The sequence below is a fragment of the Salvelinus fontinalis genome, chromosome 18 (genome assembly GCF_029448725.1).
Source record: "Salvelinus fontinalis isolate EN_2023a chromosome 18, ASM2944872v1, whole genome shotgun sequence".
NCBI lineage: Eukaryota > Metazoa > Chordata > Actinopteri > Salmoniformes > Salmonidae > Salvelinus > Salvelinus fontinalis.
The window spans coordinates 53,571,740-53,591,318 of record NC_074682.1 but is presented as its reverse complement, the minus strand read 5'-3'; the positions used below and the strand labels follow the sequence as shown (position 1 = coordinate 53,591,318).

Below are 19,579 nucleotides of genomic sequence, written 5' to 3'. Positions count from 1 at the left end.
TATGTGTCGATGGTTAAGACCGTTTGTGTTTTATTCAATTTGAATTCAGGCTGTAACACAACAAAATATGGAATAAGTCAAGGGGTATGAATACTTTGGGAAGGTGATGTAGGCCTACTGTATATAAGGAAAAAGCAGACGCAGACAGAACTACCTGGCCAAAAGTATGTAGACAAGCCTTAAAATTAGTGGCTTCGGCTATTTCAGCCGCACTAGTTGCTGACAGGTGTATAAAATCGAGCACACCGCCATGCAATCTCCATAGACAAACATTGGCAATCGAATGGCCTTAGTGAAGAGCTCAGTGTCTTTCAATGTGACCTGCTAGAGCTGCCCCAGTCAACTCTAAGTGCTGTTATTGTGAAGTGGAAACGTCCAGCAGCAACAATGGCTCAGCAGCAAAGTGGTAGACAACACAAGCTCAGAGAATGGGACTGCTGAGTGCTGAAGCACGTAGCGTGTAAAAAACGTCTGTCCTCGGTTGCAACACTCACTACCGAGTTCCAAACTGCCTCTGGAAGCAACGTCAGCACAAGAACTGTGTTTCCATGGCCGAGCAGCCGCACACAAGCCTAAGATCACCATGCGCAATACCAAGCGTCGGCTGGAGTGGTGTAAAGCTTGCCGCCATTGGACTCTGGAGCGGTGGAAACGCATTCTCTGGAGTGATGAATTACGCTTCGCCATCTGGCAGTCAGTCGGACGAATCTGGGTTTGGCGGATGCCAGGAGAACGCTACCTGCCCCAATGCATAGTGCCAACTGTAAAGTTTGGTAGAGGATGAATAATTTTTTATTGTGCGGGCTAGGCCCCTTAGTTCCAGTGTAGGGAAATCTTAAACCTACAGCAAACAATGACATTCTAGACAATTCTGTGCTCCCAACTTTGTTGCAACAGTTTGGGGACTGCCCTTTCCTGTTCCAGCATGATAATTTCCCCGTAAACACCTCCCTCTGCAACTGGATCCTGAACTTCCTGGCGGGCCGGTCCCAGGTGGTAAGGGTAGGTGACAACACATCCGCCCCGCTGATCCTCAACACAGGAGCCCCTCAGGGGTACGTGCTCAGTCCCCTCCTGTACTTTTTATTTATTTATTTTATTTTACCGTTATTTTACCAGGTAAGTTGACTGAGAACACGTTCTCATTTGCAGCAACGACCTGGGGAGTAGTTACAGGGGAGAGGAGGGGGATGAATGAGCCAATTGTAAACTGGGGATTATTAGGTGACCATGATGGTTTGAGGGCCAGATTGGGAATTTAGCCAGGACACCGGGGTTAACACCCCTACTCTTACGATAAGTGCCATGGGATCTTTAATGACCTCAGAGAGTCAGGACACCCGTTTAACGTCCCATCCGAAAGACGGCACCCTACACAGGGCAGTGTCCCCAATCACTGCCCTGGGGCATTGGGATATTTTTTAGACCAGAGGAAAGAGTGCCTCCTACTGGCCCTCCAACACCACTTCCAGCAGCATCTGGTCTCCCATCCAGGGACTGACCAGGACCAACCCTGCTTAGCTTCAGAAGCAAGCCAGCAGTGGTATGCAGGGTGGTATGCTGCTTCCTGTTCTCTCATGACTGCACGGCCAGGCACGACTCCAACACCATCATTAAGTTTGCTGATGACACAACAGTGGTAGGCCTGACCACCGACAACGACGAGACAGCCTATACGTAGGAGGTCAGAGACCTGGCAGTGTGATGCAAGGACAGCAACCTCTCCCTCAACATGGTCAAGACAAAGGAGATGATTGTGGACTACAGGAAAAGGAGGACTGAGCACGCCCCCATTCTCATCGACGGGGCTGTAGTGGAGCAGGTTGAGAGCTTCAAGTTCCTTGGTGTCCACATCACCAACAAACTAACATGGTCAAAGGACACCAAGACAGTCCTGAAGAGGGCACGACAAAACCTATTCCCCCTCAGGAAACTGAAAAGATTTGGCATGGGTCCTCAGATCCTCAAAAGGTTCTACAGCTGCACCATCGAGAGCATCCTGACTGGTTGCATCACTGCCTGGTATGTCAACTGCTCGGCCTCCAACCTCAAGGCACTACAGAGGGTAGTGCGTACGGCCCAGTACATCACCGGGGCCAAACTTCCTGCCATCCAGGACCTCTATAACAGGCGGTGTCAGAAGGCCCTAAAAATTGTGAAAGACTCCAGCCACCCTAGTCATAGACTCTCTGCTACTGCATGGCAAGCAGTACCGGAGCACCAAGTCTAGGTCCATGAGGCTTCTAAACAGCTTCTGCCCCCAAGACATAAGACTCCTGAACATCTAATCAAATGTCTACCCAGACAAATAATAATAGTAGAATGCTAATTAATTACTTAAAAATCATACAATGTGAATTTCTGGATTTTTGTTTTAGATTCCGTCTCTCACAGTTGAAGTGCACCTATGATAAAAATGACAGACCTCTACATGCTTTGTAAGTAGGAAAACCTGCTAAATCGTCAGTGTATCAAATACTTGTTCTCCCCACTGTAAATTAACTTTTCTCTTTGAAGTTTGAATGATTTTTCACATATATCAGTATTTCATTATCGAATAAGATTAACACCTTCTCTTTATTGACTGTACTAAAGTATATGTAACAAGAATGAATCAGAAATGCAGCAATTTCCTTCAATAGCCTTTAGTTTTTCTATATTTATTTTATTTTTTATTTAACCAGGAAGGGCTCATAGAGATTTAAAATCTATTTTTCAAGAGCGTCCTGGCCAAGATAGGCAGCACCAAGTCATTACAAAAATGACAGAAACAACATGAAAAACTACAAGTAATCTAGTAAAGACCATAGAATTCACAAGAGTATAACAAAATCAAAAACAGCAAATTAAAAACATTGACAGGTCAGGGAATCAGCCTCAAAATCCTTCATCAGTGATTTTAAAAACACCAATCGGGACAAGTTCTTCCAGTTTAAAATGATTTTATAAGGTGTTCCAAGACGATGGCGCAGTGTACATAAAATACCTTTTTTCAAATTCAGTTCGGACATTTGGAACAGTTAGCAGGATAAAGTCCAGCGAACGAAGAGAGTACCCACCACATTTCTGAACAATAAAAAAAAGATATTTGCATAAAGTAATTTACTTGTGAAAAATTGAAAGTTGAAACAAAAAACAAATTCCTGAAATTCCAGGGCTGCATTAATTATTATAAAAATAAACAACAACATGAAGTATACTGATCAGAATACACTTAGCCCTAAACACCTGAGAGGGTAAAAGGCCCTAAAGAACTACCTACAATACCTACCTAACTAACTAGCTAACTAACTAACTAGCTAGCTAACTGATAAACACAACCTTTTTTCATACTGAGCTGAACTAAGTCGAGTCAAGGCTGTATTGGGTTGGCCTGGTGACGCATCCACCAAAAGGGGTATGGTTAAGTGGCTGGCTGGCTGGCTTGACTGGTTACATGATAGAGCAGCAGCAGGTGGCAGGGTAGTTAGGAACTTTGACCTGGTGTTCGTTCCCATAGATATAGTAAACATGGATGCCTCCCTTCCACTTGTAGGTCACCTTGGTGATGGGAATCAACTCGATGGTTTGTTGCTGAAACAACAACAGAAGAGTGAGACCATTTATCTTATTAGTTGATTGACAGGTGATCATCAATAAGCAGTACGGGGCTCAAAGGGGCGGTTTCCTGGTTTCCTGTACACAGATGAAGCCTAATCCGGGACTAAAATGCATTTTAAATGAAGACTTTCCAACTAGTTTACTTTTAAGTCCAGTACTAGGCTTAATCAGTGTACGGAAAACTACCCCCAAAAGGGTTTAAAGTTGAGAAACATGGCTAACAGATGTTGTCATATCCTGTGTACAAATATTATAACTTCTGCTTGTAAAGTTGCCTGTACTGTACCTGTTACTGTAACACAGTTGTTCTCAAACCTCTCCTCGGTTGTAGTCCTGAACTAACTCACTTGATTCAACTAGTCAAGGGCTTGATAATTTGTTTACCACTTGAATTAGGTGCGCTACTTTTGGAATAGTTCAAATACATGGAACGGCTGCGGGTCCCAGAGGTTTGAGAACCGCTGGTATAACAAATATTGTACCTGTTGAAGGATGCGAGAGTTCTGGGAGTATTTAGCCTGGTGTTCTCTAACCAAACGGTCTGAAGCCTGGGATAAAGACGGATCTGGGAAGCCATACACTGGATACAGCTGATGAACAGAGGAATGTGATGATGTCACACACAACATTTCCGTAATATGTCAGAGAATATTTAAAAAAAAATTAGCCAATAGAAAAAAAATACTAAAATGTCACATGTGTTGCTTAGTTTACTAAGGGGAACCTAACAAGGGCTAACGTTTTGCACTGTAGTAAAACATTTTGGAACGAAAACCGTTTACTCTAAACGCTCTGCCACATGACTTAAAAGCTGTTGAGTTCTGTTTTGTTCTTAAACAGAAGTTGTAGTTAAGCAGGGGAGCAGAGAGACATTTCAACGTTTTTAAATGGTTTCCAGGAGGGACTGACCTTGTAAAGCAGGGTCAAAACATGTCCAATAAGAAATGTTTGTTTTTATTGCAAAAAAATGTTTGGTTGCAAAGCATTTTTGATCACGGTGATCACTAATGAATGCACCCAGTCTGTTTTGTTCCTTCCTTACCATGTACTGGGCGTTTTTGAAGAGTGTCTTTCCCGTCACATCGCTCAGATTGTTAACCTCCAGCCCACTGTTCTGCTCCACAACATAGTCTTCAACATTATTCTTCCTGAAATAACAACAAAATCCTCAACATTATCCTTCCTGAAATAATAACATAGTCCTCAACATTATCCTTCCTGAAATAATAACATAGTCCTCAACATTATCCTTCCTGAAATAATAACATAGTCCTCAACATTATCCTTCCTGAAATAATAACATAGTCCTCAACATTATCCTTCCTGAAATAATATCAGTCCTCGACATTATCCTTCCTGAAATAATAACATAGTCCTCAACATTATCCTTCCTGAAATAATAACATAGTCCTCAACATTATCCTTCCTGAATTAATAACATAGACCTCAACATTATCCTTCCTGAATTAATAACATAGACCTCAACATTATCCTTCCTGAATTAATAACATAGACCTCAACATTATCCTTCCTGAAATAATAACATAGTCCTCAACATTATCCTTCCTGAAATAATAACATAGTCCTCAACATTATCCTTCCTGAAATAATAACATAGTCCTCAACATTATCCTTCCTGAAATAATATCAGTCCTCGACATTATCCTTCCTGAAATAATAACATAGTCCTCAACATTATCCTTCCTGGAATAATAACATAGTCCTCAACATTATCCTTCCTGAAATAATAACATAGTCCTCAACATTATCCTTCCTGAAATAATATCAGTCCTCGACATTATCCTTCCTGAAATAATAAGTCCTCAACCTTATCCTTCCTGAAATAATAAGTCCTCAACATTATCCTTCCTGAAATAATATCAGTCCTCAACCTTATCCTTCCTCAAATAATATCAGTCCTCAACCTTATCCTTCCTGAAATAATAAAATGGTTGTACACCATTTGTATACCAAATTTTATGACCCTTTCTGGTTTCCGAACCATCCTCTCTTAATAAGAAGATATGATTTACAGAAACATGTGCACCTCATAACAACTCACCATTCAACTTAAATAAACTAAAAACGATAAATTGTGAACACATTAGGAAAAGTGCATATTGCGTTGCAGTTACAATTACAATCAACTTTGCATATTCAATCATTTTGTTCTGTGTCTCTAAATGTAATCTCTTTGTATATAACTATACAAAAAAATATCTTAATAAGTTTAAATGTTTACTATAAATCTCTTAATAAGTAAACAAATGTTACCTTTTTTAAAAATATTTTACTAAAAATCTCTTCATAAGTTTTCAATTTTATAAAAAATATCTTACTAACTTCACAATTTGATGAACATGTCAAAGTTGACAATTTTATAAAAACATTTCTTAAAAAATGTACACTTTTATTATAAATCTCTTAATGAGTTTATAATTTTATTTTAAAAATCCCAAGGACTCACCACTCGACTTTAAGGTTGATGTAGGTCAACAGTTGCCGCTTGCCCTTGCAGGTCTCACATTCTTTAGTCCCGTTACCATGACATTTAGAGCAGCTAGAGACACAAACAACATCAAGTCAATAAGATAAGTCTGTATAGATGTCTGTACTGTACACCTTAAAAAGAGGCAGATTGTCTTTGAAGAGTATCTTGTCATTGTATTATTATTTCAAAATGAATGAATGAATGACTTACTTCTCCTTTCCTCTTTCATTGCATTGGCTGCAGGGACTATCTCCTCCCCGTCTGCCAGATCCGTTGCAGACCCAACAAGCTTTCTAAATGAAGAATCAATGGATATTTGTAAAGAGGTGTGTGTGCGTGCGTGCGTGCGTGCGTGCGTGCGTGCGTGTTCTTACCGTTCCAGACCCATTGCACTCATGGCAGGGCATCTTTCCAGAGGCACTACAAGTGTGGCAGGGCTGCACAAACAGAGACAGCGTCATCAAACCAAATCTCACTCATACATCTTACCTTCTCTTCTAGCTTACTTGTTGATCTATTCTTAGACCTAAGTCCGAAAATAAAGTATGACAAATCTGTCCTTTCCTGGCCAATTATAGTCAAATCTGGAATACGGCTACAATAGAAAATAACCATTTGTGATTCAAACACAGACAGACAAACACCTTGTTAGATGATGTGTAAGGGACTTTTATGTTCTCCTCGTGGTTTTGGAACAGGGAGGGACCTGTCACTGGGATTTCCCACGGCCGGGGGGCAGTCTGCGTGTAGAAGTCTGCTGGTTCACCTGTCAGGTACAGGAAACACAAGTTATGGTTAGATCCATAAGGACTGCTGAGATCCTGAATGGATCCATAAGGACTGCTGAGATCCTGAATGGATCCATAAGGACTGCTGAGATCCTGAATGGATCCATAAGGACTGCTGAGACCCTGAATGGATCCATAAGGACTGCTGAGACCCTGAATGGATCCATAAGGACTGCTGAGATCCTGAATGGATCCATAAGGACTGCTGAGATCCTGAATGGATCCATAAGGACTGCTGAGATCCTGAATGGATCCATAAGGACTGCTGAGATCCTGAATGGATCCATAAGGACTGCTGAGATCCTGAATGGATCCATAAGGACTGCTGAGATCCTGAATGGATCCATAAGGACTGCTGAGATCCTGAATGGATCCATAAGGACTGCTGAGATCCTGAATGGATCCATAAGGACTGCTGAGATCCTGAATGGATCCATAAGGACTGCTGAGATCCTGAATGGATCCATAAGGACTGCTGAGATCCTGAATGGATCCATAAGGACTGCTGAGATCCTGAATGGATCCATAAGGACTGCTGAGATCCTGAATGGATCCATAAGGACTGCTGAGATCCTGAATGGGAAAGAATATAAGGACAGATGGTAATGACTATAAGCACACCTGGGTTCAAATAATATCGGTTTTCTTTCAAATAGTTTTCCCTGCACTTGACTGAGCTTGCCTGGCACAACGGTATCAATGGCATAGTCCCAGAAGTACAAACCCCGCTCATCTGACACTCCCAGGCAACTCAATCAAACGCTCAAAGTATCTGAAAGAACCAAGTTCTGGTAGGGAGCACGATGGGTAGTGTAGTTTACCAAGTTCTGGGGATGAACCAAGAACTGGTAGGGAGCATGATGGGTAGTGTAGTTTACCTTCATAAGGCTTGGTGGCCCACTCTGTAGATCTAGACTCTGTGAATGTCTCCAAACGGTACTGTGGACAGTAAAAACACAATAAGCACATAAGGTTGTGGGGCATCAGTTTATTTTCCCTATTATTGTGGGGGGGGGGGGGGGGGGGGTTTAGCGATGAGAGCAAAACAGTACCTCCACCTGACATATTGTCCTCTTTAAGCATGAAAAAGAAACAACACATTGTTTTAATGTACTTAATTCTACAAACATATTAAGTCATTATAATAATACATGTACTGAAAAGAAAAGACGGTCCGTTACCCGATAGGTGTTGAACGCCTGCATGTCAGTGATCACTCCATCCTTGGCGGGGGCATTGTTATAGCAGCAGTAACCAGACGCGTACATTATAAAACGCTCCCGCGCCACATCTTCAGTGATGGAGGGGATGCTAGACAATATGAGAGAAGGTGAGCCTCATCAAGATGACACACCAGAACAGGGTGGGCTGGTAATGCATTGTTGACACCCTTTGTTTAGCCTGACTGCCTATGTGGTAATGCATTGTTGACACCCTTTGTTTAGCCTGACTGCCTATGTGGTAATGCATTGTTGACACCCTTTGTTTAGCCTGACTGCCTATGTGGTAATGCATTGTTGACACCCTTTGTTTAGCCTGACTGCCTATGTGGTAATGCATTGTTGACACCCTTTGTTTAGCCTGACTGCCTATGTGGTAATGCATTGTTGACACCCTTTGTTTAGCCTGACTGCCATTCTGGTAATGCATTGTTGACACCCTTTGTTTAGCCTGACTGCCTATGTGGTAATGCATTGTTGAGACCCTTAGTCAATGCAAGACGACACCTCTTGTTGTAGTACCCCAAGTTACTGGTCAAGAATTCTATCTGATTTTCTATTGAAAATCAATCCACTGCCACTTCGTGTCTGGACAGCCCTTAATGGTGCCCTGTCCTCTACAGATTTAATCAATGAACAAAGACATGGTCGTCCAGACTGGTAGGCCATGATGACAGAGCAAAAAGCTCAACACTGTCTAAGAGAATGATCGTGGGTCAATTTAGTATTTTCCCCACTAATATTCAAGGTTAGGATTAGAGAGGGGAAGCTGATTCTAGATCTGTACCTACGGGAAACTTCACTCCCGGGCCTGAGAGAATTTTGATCCAAATTGATGTTAGCCTTGTTAAAGCAGAATGATCTCACAAACGAAGAGAGCATAGCATTCCGTCTGGTTGCACAAGGCTAGTGCTATACAGCATGCTCCGGGGTGAAGTTTCCCCTAGGTACAGATTCAGGATCAGCTTCCCCTCAATTCTAACCTTAACCACTAGTTGGGAAATCACAAAGCATCTAGGGGGCAACGTCACCCTACACCGTGTTGCAAGAAATCCAAAAGGTTAGATTCACACAGGGATCAAACATGTATGAACTCACTCTACTTTACTGTAAGTCGCTTTGGATGAAAGCATCTGCCAAATAGCATACAATACATTACCTCCACATTCAACAAGGAATACATCAATCCATTACTCTGTCTGTGTGTGTGTCTGTGTGTGTGTGTCTGTGTCTGTGTCTGTGTCTGTGTCTGTGTCTGTGTCTGTGTCTGTGTCTGTGTCTGTGTCTGTGTCTGTGTGTGTGTGTGTGTGTGTGTGTGTGTGGGGGGGGACATCATTCTAAACCTAGTGTCCATGTCATAATGTAACGTTAGTGATGGGTCCATACTTCCAGTCTTGTTGTACGGGTGCAGGCTCTGGATCCCGATTCGGGTGCAAGGGCATCGGTGGGGGGAGATATCCACCTATAGAGACACAAAAAGCATTAGGTAGTTTAAACATACTTTCATCAATGATTAAATATGAAAACGGAGCATACTGATACTCTATGATGAATCCTATTGTTTTTCACCTGGTATGAATGATCTCACGGATCCCACTTGATGACTTCATAAGGTTTTTTTTAAACATTTTGCTCATCTCTAAACAGTCAATAGTCATAACATTATAATACGAGACTGACTTCACTCAAAAATTCATAATAACACCCCAAATGTTTTCAAGAATCTTAGACATTATAAAATGGCCACGATGATGATGTTGAGTATCTTTAGAGGGTTCTGATAATGACACCTACCTCCTCCGCCAGATAAAGTGTCCTCGTACCCTGGTACGTTGCCAAACATGCTAGCTGGGGGAACCATGGGGCCTGGGGCGGGCACCGGGGGGGCATAGAGCGCTGAAAGATAGAAAAAACAGCCTTATCCTGTGTTTTGGTAAACATTCCTTCATCCACAACAGTCCATGCATGTATCAGGAGTGAGGAGTCACCAGTACTTGATTGAAATAAGCTTTAGTTAAGGAGACAATGTAAAAGACACACATACTATAACAAAGCACATCAACTGTAATCAACTGTCATCCTGGGACAACAGTCCCACCAATCCAATGCATTATCAGAAGTTGTCTGTACTTCATTAACTGTAAATATAGTGGAAAGTAGGACTGTCCCCTACAAAAAAAAAAAAATATTGGTTGACCGAAAGTAGTCTGTTCTTTCGACCAAGTGATTGGTCAAATTTCTTAAGGGTATTTTTCCATATAGACACGCTCTATGTGTTTTAATAAAATGAACTATACGCATTGAGCTTACGGTTTGATGAAATAAGACAAATGCCTCAAGAGGGCACCAGAGATCTAGATAACCAGAAGAAAAAAAACTTAACCTGGTCCAATTATTCTCTTCCGACTCCTACTGGCTTTCGCAGATTCTGCCGTTACTCTCCTGAAGTTGTCGGAAATAGGCTACACGAGGAGTTGGCAACCTTTCTCATGTGGACTGCCTCATGCGGAATGCTACCGATCAACGTGCCAGTTATGGTTTTTCATATGCAAATTTCCGTGAAACACAGAGCAGTACTCTGCATGCCTCTGGAAGCTCAGAAATTGCGTCACAAGCTCCATATGGAGCCTCGACAACATTTTCGGATCAAGCATAAATTGGCTTTTAGTCTAGGCTGCAATGGATTAGTTCACTGAGATGGGCACATATATACAGCTCTGGAAAAAATTAACAGAACACTGCAAAACTATCAGTTTCTCTGGTTTTATTATTTATAGTTTTGTGTTTGGGTAAAATTAAAAATTTTGTTTTATTCTATAAACTACTGACAACATTTCTCCCAAATACAAATATTGTCATTTAGAGCATTTATTTGCAGAAAATAACTGGTCAAAATAACAAAAAAGATGCAGTGTTGTCAGACCTCAAATAATGCAAAGAAAATAAGTTAATATTCATTTTTAAACAATAAAATACTAATGTTTTAACTTAGGAAGAGTTCAGAAATAAATATTTGGTGGAATAACCCTGATTTTCAATCACAGCTTTCATGTGTCTTGGCATGCTCTCCACCAGTCTTTCACGTTGATGTTGGGTGACTTTATGCCACTCCTGGCGCAGAAATTCAGGCAGCTCGGCTTTGATTGATGGCTTGTGACCGTCCATCTTCCTCTTGATCACATTCCAGAGGTTTTCAATGGGGTTCAGGTCTGGTACTCCTCCTCCATTGTAAAACAGCCATCTTGGTACTCCTCCCTCCATTGTAAAACATGTTTTGGGAAGCTATTTACATTTATTCTATTACAGACACCTTAATGTATACTTTAAAATTATATTATGTGAGCTGAACATACAAATTTAAAAAATGAAGTATATATATAAACATTTTCCTTATAGTATATTTTTTGAGAGTACTAATGTCACTGTCCCCACTACAACAAAAATATACTTAAATACATGTAATTTTGCCCTTGAAACATTTAATGTAAATACTGTAGAATTCCATTCATTCCTGTGCAGGACTGCGCCTACTGGGGAGTACCAATATGGCCGACCGGTGGCTTCAAAGCCTGGCCAAAACATTACATCAGAAATCCAGGGTTTGTATACATCATTGGTTACAAAGGAACACTATTACTTGTAGTTGAATTTCTCCGGTCCAACAGATTCAGCTAAGGAGTCAAAAACATCCACTCTGCACCTTTACTCTGCTCACTCGCAGGTGCCTCTGAGAAAACTACTGCCTTCACAATAAAAGTTGCCAGGGTACAAACAATAACAGTGCCTCAATACATTACGCAAAAATAAAAGTCATATCAAAAGTAAGGCTACAGTACTAATGGACAGAGACAGAGCAACAGTCCCCGACCTAATTTAATCAAGGGAGACCATTAACTGTGTATTGCTTCAGAATGTTACTATAGGGGTTATATGGCCTGTAGTTATGGTCTTTAGATGAAGTTTATCTGAACCACATTGGGAAATTGATAGAGCATTGTTGACACAGCAATAGTTCCATATGGTAGTCTAGGCTACTGCTCCAAGTCCCATAAACTGACCCTAACATTGATACGATGCTACAATTTGATCACCAAATGAAATACAGAAATATATCATTTACATAAGTATTCATACCCCTAAGCAACTTCAGTGTAGATTTGGCCTTGTGTTTTAGGTTATTGTCCTGTTGAAAGGTGGTTTCATTTCCCAGTGTCTGGTGGAAAACAGACTGAACCAGGTTTTCCTCTAGGATTTTGCCTGTGCTTAGTTCCATTCCGTTTCTTTTTTATTCTGAAAAACTCCCCAGTCTAACGATTACACGCATACCCATAACATGATACAGCCACCACTATGCTTGAAAATATGGAGAGTGATACTCAGTAATGTGTTGTATTAGATTTGCCCCAAATATTACACTTTTTATTTAGGACAAAAAGTCAATTGCTTTGCCAATTTTTGTATGCATTATTACTTTAGTGCCTTGTTGCAAACAGGATGCATGTTTTGGAATATTTTTATTCTGTACAGTCTTCCTTATTTTCCCTCTGTCAATTAGGTTAGTATTGTTGAGTTACTACTATTTTTGATGGGAGACTCAGAGGAGTGTAAATGCTTATTTTAGGCTGGATCATGTTGTATGTTTAATTCTGTAATGTATTGATTGTTGCTGCCTTCTTGACCAGGTCTCCCTTGAAAAAGAGACTATTGCTCTCAATGGGCTTTTCCTGGTTAAATAAAAAGAATGATGAAATCCCCGAGCAGTTTCCTTCCTCTCCGGCAACTGAGTTAGGAAGGACGCCTGTATCGTTGTAGTGATTAGGTGTATTGATACACCATCCAAAGTGTAATTAATAACTTCACCATGCTCAAAGAGATATTCAATGTCTCCTTTTTTTCACCAATAGGTGCCCTTCTTTGCGAGGCATTCGAAAACCTCCCTGATATTTGTGTTTGAAATTCACTGCTCGACTGAGGAACCTTACAGATAATTCTGTGTGTGGGGTACAGAGATGAGGTCATTCAAAAATCATGCTTAACACTTTTATTGCACACAGAGAGACTCATTGGATGACTTGTTAAGCACATTTTTACTCCTGAACTTATCCAAACGAGCTTCAATGCCATACAACACTCCTTCCGTGGCCTCCAACTGCTCTTAAACGCTAGTAAAATCAAATGCATGCTTTTCAACCGTTCACTGCCAGCACCCGCCCGCCCGACTAGCATCACCACCCTGGACGGTTCCGACCTAGAATATGTGGACAACTATAAATACCTAGGTGTCTGGCTAGACTGTAAACTCTCCTTCCAGACTCACATCAAACATCTCCAATCCAAAACCAAATCGGCTTTCTATTTTCGCAACAAAGCCTCCTTCACTCACGCTGCCAAACATACCCTCGTAAAACTGACTATCTTACCAATCCTTGACTTCGGCGATGTCATCTACAAAAGAGCTTCCAACACTCTACTCAGCAAACTGGATGCAGTCTATCAGTGCCATCCGTTTTGTCACCAAAGCCCCATATACCACCCACCACTGCGACCTGTATGCTCTAGTCGGCTGGCCCTCGCTATATATTCGTCGCCAGACCCACTGGCTCCAGGTCATCTATAAGTCTATGCTAGTTAAAGCTCCGCCTTATCTCAGTTCATTGGTCACGATAACACCCACCCGTAACACACGTTCCAGCAGGTATATCTCACTGATCATCCCCAAAGCCAACACCGTTTTGGCTGCCTTTCCTTCCAGTTCTCTGCTGCCAATGACTGGAACGAATAGCAAAAAAAAAATAATAATAATTAAAACAAATATTTAAAAAATAGCTGAAGTTGTAAACTTTTATTTCCCTCACCAACTTTAAACATCAACTATCTGAGCAGCTAACCGATCGCTGCAGCTGTACATAGTCCATCTGTAAATAGCCCACCCAATCTACCTACCTCATCCCCATACTGTTTTTATTTTATTTACTTTTCTGCTCTTTTGCACACCAGTATCTCTACTTGCACATCATCATCTGCTCATTTATCACTCTAGTGTTAATCTGCTAAATTGTAATTATTCGCTCCTATGGCTTATTTATTGCCTACCTCCCTAATTGCAAAAATCTCTGAAGTTGGAGACTTTTATCTCCCTCAACAACTTTAAACATCTGCTATCCGAGCAGCTAACCGATCGCTGCAGCTGTACATAGTCCATCGGTATATAGCCCACCCAATTTACCTACCTCACCCCCCATACTGCTTTTATTTATTTACTTTTCTGCTCTTTTGCACACCAGTATCTCTACTTGCACATGATCATCTGATGATTTATCACTCCAGTGTTAATCTGCTAAATTGTAATTATTCGATTTATTGCCTACCTCATGCCTTTTGCACACATTGTATATAGATTCTCTTTTTTCTACCATGTTATTGACTTGTTTATTGTTTACTCCACGTGTAACTCTGTTGTCTGTTCACACTGCTATTGTCACGACTTCCGCCGAAGTCGGCCCTTCTCCTTGTTCGGGTGGTGTTCGGAGGTCTAGTCACCGGCTTTCTAGTCACCATCGATCCATTTTTCAGTTTCGTTTTGTCTGTATTATACACACCTGGTTTCAATTCCCCCATCATGTTCCCTATTTAACCCTCTAGCTTTCATTTCTGTTTTGTCCGTGATTGTTTGTGCGTTAGTGGTTGTGACGATTACGTGTGTGTTTGTGATTATTTCCATTTGTGGAACTTTTGCCTATATTTTGAGTAAAACACTGTGGTTTCGCTCAACACCTGTGTCCTGCGCTTGACTCCGAATATTCTCCGCACACAACCCTGACAGCTATGCTTTATCTTGGCCAGGTCGCAGTTGCAAATGAGAACTTGTTCTCAACTAGCCTACCTGGTTAAATAAAGGTGAAATTCACTCAAGACATTGCAGCTTTGAATTTTTTTATTAATTTGTAAAAATGTCGAAAAACATAATTCCACATTGGCATTATGGGGTATTGTGTGTAGGCCAGTGACAGAAAAGATCTCTAATCAACTTTAAATTCCGGCTGTAACACAACAAAACGTGGAAAAAGTAAAGGCGTGTGAATACGTTCTGAAGGCCCTGCATGGTGCATAGATGCTCTGAGTGAGCGTAATAAAAACAGCATGCTGGATCGGGATTCGTAGGGCCGCAGCTTACGTGTGCAGCTGTCACGGTCATGGAATTTGATATATATTTTCTCAACTGCCAGTGACATGATACTGTTGTGTGGAAGGGGCCGAGGTGCGTGTGGAGACCTGTTTATACGGTCTATGGAGGAGACGAATACCATAGTCCCCAATGATGAGATCGCTTCCCTTTCTCTAACTTCAGAACTTTGGTCTATAGTGTTAGTCACATGCATTGACTCAGACAGCACAGGCCCAATCTTGACCAAACTTGGGTGAATGATGACGCCTTGCCATAGAAATATGCCATTTGCAAAATTGCACTGATTGGGCGAGAGCTACAGACATTAACTGACATTTTTGTGAGCCACACCAGATCGGAAGAGGTGAAGCGAGAGGGATAACCGGGCCCAAATGTCTGTCTACTCCAGTAAGTGGAGTTTTTTTTCTTTGGCACATGAGTACAGGGGGTGGATTAGCCAAAGAGACTGACTACAGCTCTCGACATTCAGGGCCTTCTGCTGGCCCGACAACTGCCGAGCTCACCAGCCCAGTTAATCAAGCTTTCATATCGACTGTATTTTTTCTCCATATCAGACTACATAGCGATGTAGTTATTAGCAAAGAAAGCCTACACTATGCTGGTTTCTTGTTAAGCCATGAACATTATTTACACGAATCACATGTTGGTTAAATAAAAAATGAATATTGCAATGATTATATTCTGTAGTCTAGGCCTATATCATTGTTTAAAAACCAGATGAATTACAGAAGCTGTTCGTGAGCTATGTCGTTTAATTACCAGCTGAATTACAACAGTCAGGTGGGCAAGAGCGTGAAACTTTTTACTGATTATTGTGCAGAAAGAAATATGCTGTAATAAGCCCAGTCACTGCGCAACATTCCTAAATGCAATCTTGGGAAAATACAACAGTTGTGATGGCAATAATTGAAAAGTGTGTGATCCCAGTTTTTCAGTGAGGTATGATTTATTTTCAGTGATGGAAAAAGTACCCAATTGTCATACTTGAGTAAAAGTGAAGATACCTTAATAGAAATTCACTCAAGTAAAAGTCACCCAGTAAAATACTACTTGAGTAAAAATCTAAAAGTATTTGGTTCTAAATATACTTAAGTATCAAAATAATAATTTCAAATTCCTTGTATTAAGCAAAGCAGAAGGCACCATTTTCTTTTTTTTCTTTTTTTAAATCTATGGATAACCAGGGGCACACTCCAACATTATTTACAAAAGATACATTTGTGTTTAGTGAGTCCGCCAGATCAGAGGCAGTAGGGATGACCAGGTGTTCTCTTGATAAGTGTGTGAATTGGACCATTTTCCAGTCCTGCTAAACATTCAAAATATCTCAAGTACTTTTGGGTGTCAGGGAAAATGTATGGAGTAAAAAGTACATTATTTTCTTTAGGAATGTAGTGAAGTAAAAGTTGTTAAAAATATAAATAGTAAAGTAAAGTACAGATACCCCAAAAACCTTTAGTACTTTAAAGTTTTTTTACTTAAGTACTTTACACCACTGTTTACTTCTCATCTCAAATTTTTTCGAAATTGGCAGAATTTTACAATCTTGAGTGTCTGGCATGACAAGAAAAACAAAGTAAATGGCAAATTTACCTCAATGTCAAGCCCAGGATTGGTACCCAGGCTAACTGCCTTCCATTTTTCAATACATTTATTTTAAATTGTTAGAGCGGCCACTTGAAAATCTGGTCAATTTAATCGATAATCTGTGGTCTGTCGTGGCAGAATCAGATTTAGCTAAGTAACATAGATAGATACAATGTTATTTTCATCATATGGTGCCCTTTGGAATATAGGGTTGGCAGTGCATTTTCCCCTTCTGTGATAGGGCTTAGTTACTTGGGGCCAGAGAGGGGAGAGGTCAGGCTTGTCTTCATAAGTCAATGTATCTGTAACTATTCTTAAATCATGTGACGGGATGGCGTTATTAATGGGGAACCAGTTAGTTCTCATACATTGTCTGTACGCCAGTAACTCCCTACTTTTCTCATAGGGGGAAGGAGTTTGACAGTGTTTGGAACCATTGTATTTCCCCTCTGAGGTTGCCCTTATCTTGATCTAGTATATGACCTAAGAGGCTCACTGTCTTTTCTGAGCTTATCCAGGAGGGGGTGTATTTGAGATGGGAGTATCTCAAATGACAATTGATATATGCCATTGGATGAGGTAATGGTTGGTAGACAGTGAAGTACCAAGCATGAGATTGAAACTTTGTCTTGGGAGATCAAACTGAACAATGATTTATAGCTGATGCTGTCTAGCGATAGGATACTCCTCTTTCGGGTAAAGGATTCTTTGTAAGTTGAAAGGGGTGTATTTTTGCTATAAATGAAACTAAGAATTGTTTTGTAAGCACTCTGAGAATTCATTTATGGACACTGAATTGATCTGAGAGTCAAAAAAGGGCTTTGGTGAAGGTTTATATATATAAAAAATGTACTTTATAATATAACTCTGACTTGTGTGTGGTTGGCTCTCTCTCTATTGAGTAATACAGAAAATTACCACGACAGGTCACACAGATTATGATGGTTAATTAAGCAATAAGGCCTGAGGAGGTGTGGTATATGGACAACAGCTAAGGGCTCTTCTTACTCACGACGAAACGCAGAGTACCTGGACACAGCCCTTAGCTGTGGTATATTGGCCATATACTGTATCACAAACCCCCGAGGTGCCTTATTGCTATTAGGAAACTGGTTACCAAAGTAATTAGAGCAGTAAAAAGACATGTGTAATAGCCGTGGTATAAGGTCTGTTCTAAACTGGGTGGTTTGAGCCCTGAATGCTGATTGGCTGACAGTCGTGGGATATCAGACCGTATACCACGGGTATAACAAAACGTTTATTTTACTGCTCTAATTACGTTGGTAACCAGTTTATAATATCAATAAGGCGTTGTGCCTAAGAACATACCTTAGCTGTGGTATATCGGCCATATACCAGTGGTGTAAAGTACTTAAGTAATACTTTAAAGTATTTTTACTTAAGTAGTTTTTGGGGGTATTTATATTTTTTGACTACTTTTACTTGACTATATTTCTGAAGAAAATAATGTACTTTTTATTCCATACATTTTCCATGACACCCAAAGATTTTGACAGGAAAATGGTCCAATTCACACAGTTATCAAGAGAACATCACGGGTCATCCCTACTGCTTATGATCTGGCGGACTCATCGAACACAAAAGCTTCATTTCTAAATTAAGTCTGAGTGTTGGTGTGCCTCTGGCTATACGTCAATCAAACATAACAAGAAAAATGTGCCATCTGGTTTGTTTAAATATGAGGAATTTTAAATGATTTATACTTTTGACATTTTAGCAATTCACTTGAGTCATTTTCTAGTAAGGTATCTTTACTTTTACTTAAGTATGAGAATTGAGTACTTTTTACCCTACTGTCAAATACCACACACCCTCGTGCTTATTGCTAAAATATATCACGGCTTTCAGAATTCAGGGCTCGAACCATCCAGTTTATAATCAGTAAAAGTTAATTAAATTAAAATAATCAATAAGCAGTAATGGACAGCTACTACCATCATATAACTTGTATTAATTGTTTAATTCTGTCTTAAAGCACTCAACTCACATAATGCAAGTCTACTTTTATTGGAGAAAAAAAAAAAATCACGAAAACCATTATACATATGTATTTTTTTTATAATCGATTAAAAAAAACGGAAACAGCCTCAAATAGCACTAGTCTCTCAGCACTATGGAGTACAACACCTAACGTATTTCTAAAAGCATAGACTGGTTGGTTGGGCACATATAAATAAATAAATGAATTCAAGGAGGTGTAGAGTCTTCACCGATTTCGCGCTTTCAAGCCTTTGAAATATGACACTTCCTGGAACTCCGGAATTGGTCTGCAGTGTGTGCTTTAGTAATAAACAATCCACACCCACCCTACTCACCCAAAGCATTTTGTTTGTTATAAATACCACATTTTAGACAGATGCATTTTAAACACTTACCTTGGCCCCCATGAGGATTGAGCATCGTAAGAAATGAAATTAAACGAACAAGATGATAGAATTGTAGCGGCTCACTCCTCCACTACCGCCAGACTGTCGACTCTCTCTTTACTAACACCAACACCAGAGCTCCAAGTAGAGGTTAAAGCTTTTCCTCAACACTGAAGTGGTGCCAAACGTCATGTCACATTCCGTTGTAGAGAAGGCGGGTCATGGCATTTGCAACGTTCCAAAATTGCTTTTGGACTGAAATGACTGTTGAAATGGATAGCTACTCATGTATAGAAGGGTGTTGAAACGGAAAGGCTACT

General features: G+C 40.5%; 1 protein-coding gene across 2 annotated transcripts; it reads right to left on the bottom strand.

The window, feature by feature from the left end:
- Positions 1 to 2,631: 2,631 nt before the first annotated feature.
- Positions 2,632 to 19,579, bottom strand: LOC129815760 (protein SSUH2 homolog). Of its 2 annotated transcripts, XM_055869851.1 has the most exons (13): positions 19,269 to 19,579; positions 9,894 to 9,995; positions 9,486 to 9,561; positions 8,061 to 8,190; positions 7,932 to 7,952; positions 7,758 to 7,818; positions 6,736 to 6,857; positions 6,466 to 6,528; positions 6,302 to 6,384; positions 6,068 to 6,160; positions 4,643 to 4,748; positions 4,083 to 4,190; positions 2,632 to 3,573 (listed from the first exon to the last, which is right to left on the bottom strand). In XM_055869851.1, the coding sequence occupies exons 1-13, from the start codon at positions 19,291 to 19,293 to the stop codon at positions 3,433 to 3,435; spliced, it is 1,131 nt and encodes a 376-aa protein (XP_055725826.1). In that variant the 5' UTR covers positions 19,294 to 19,579; the 3' UTR covers positions 2,632 to 3,432. The 2 variants fall into 2 exon arrangements, with proteins under 2 accessions (XP_055725826.1, XP_055725827.1); XM_055869852.1 differs by lacking the exon at positions 7,932 to 7,952 and having other exon boundaries at positions 2,633 to 3,573; positions 19,269 to 19,575.

Coding starts and splice junctions, on each gene's coding strand:
- LOC129815760 (XM_055869851.1), bottom strand. CDS start 19,293: ATGCTCAATCCTCATGGGGGCCAAG. Junction 7,953..8,060: donor AGGCGTTCAACACCTATCGG/GTAACGGACCGT, acceptor TCATGCTTAAAG/AGGACAATATGTCAGGTGGA. Junction 3,574..4,082: donor ACTCTCGCATCCTTCAACAG/GTACAATATTTG, acceptor TTGTTGTTTCAG/CAACAAACCATCGAGTTGAT.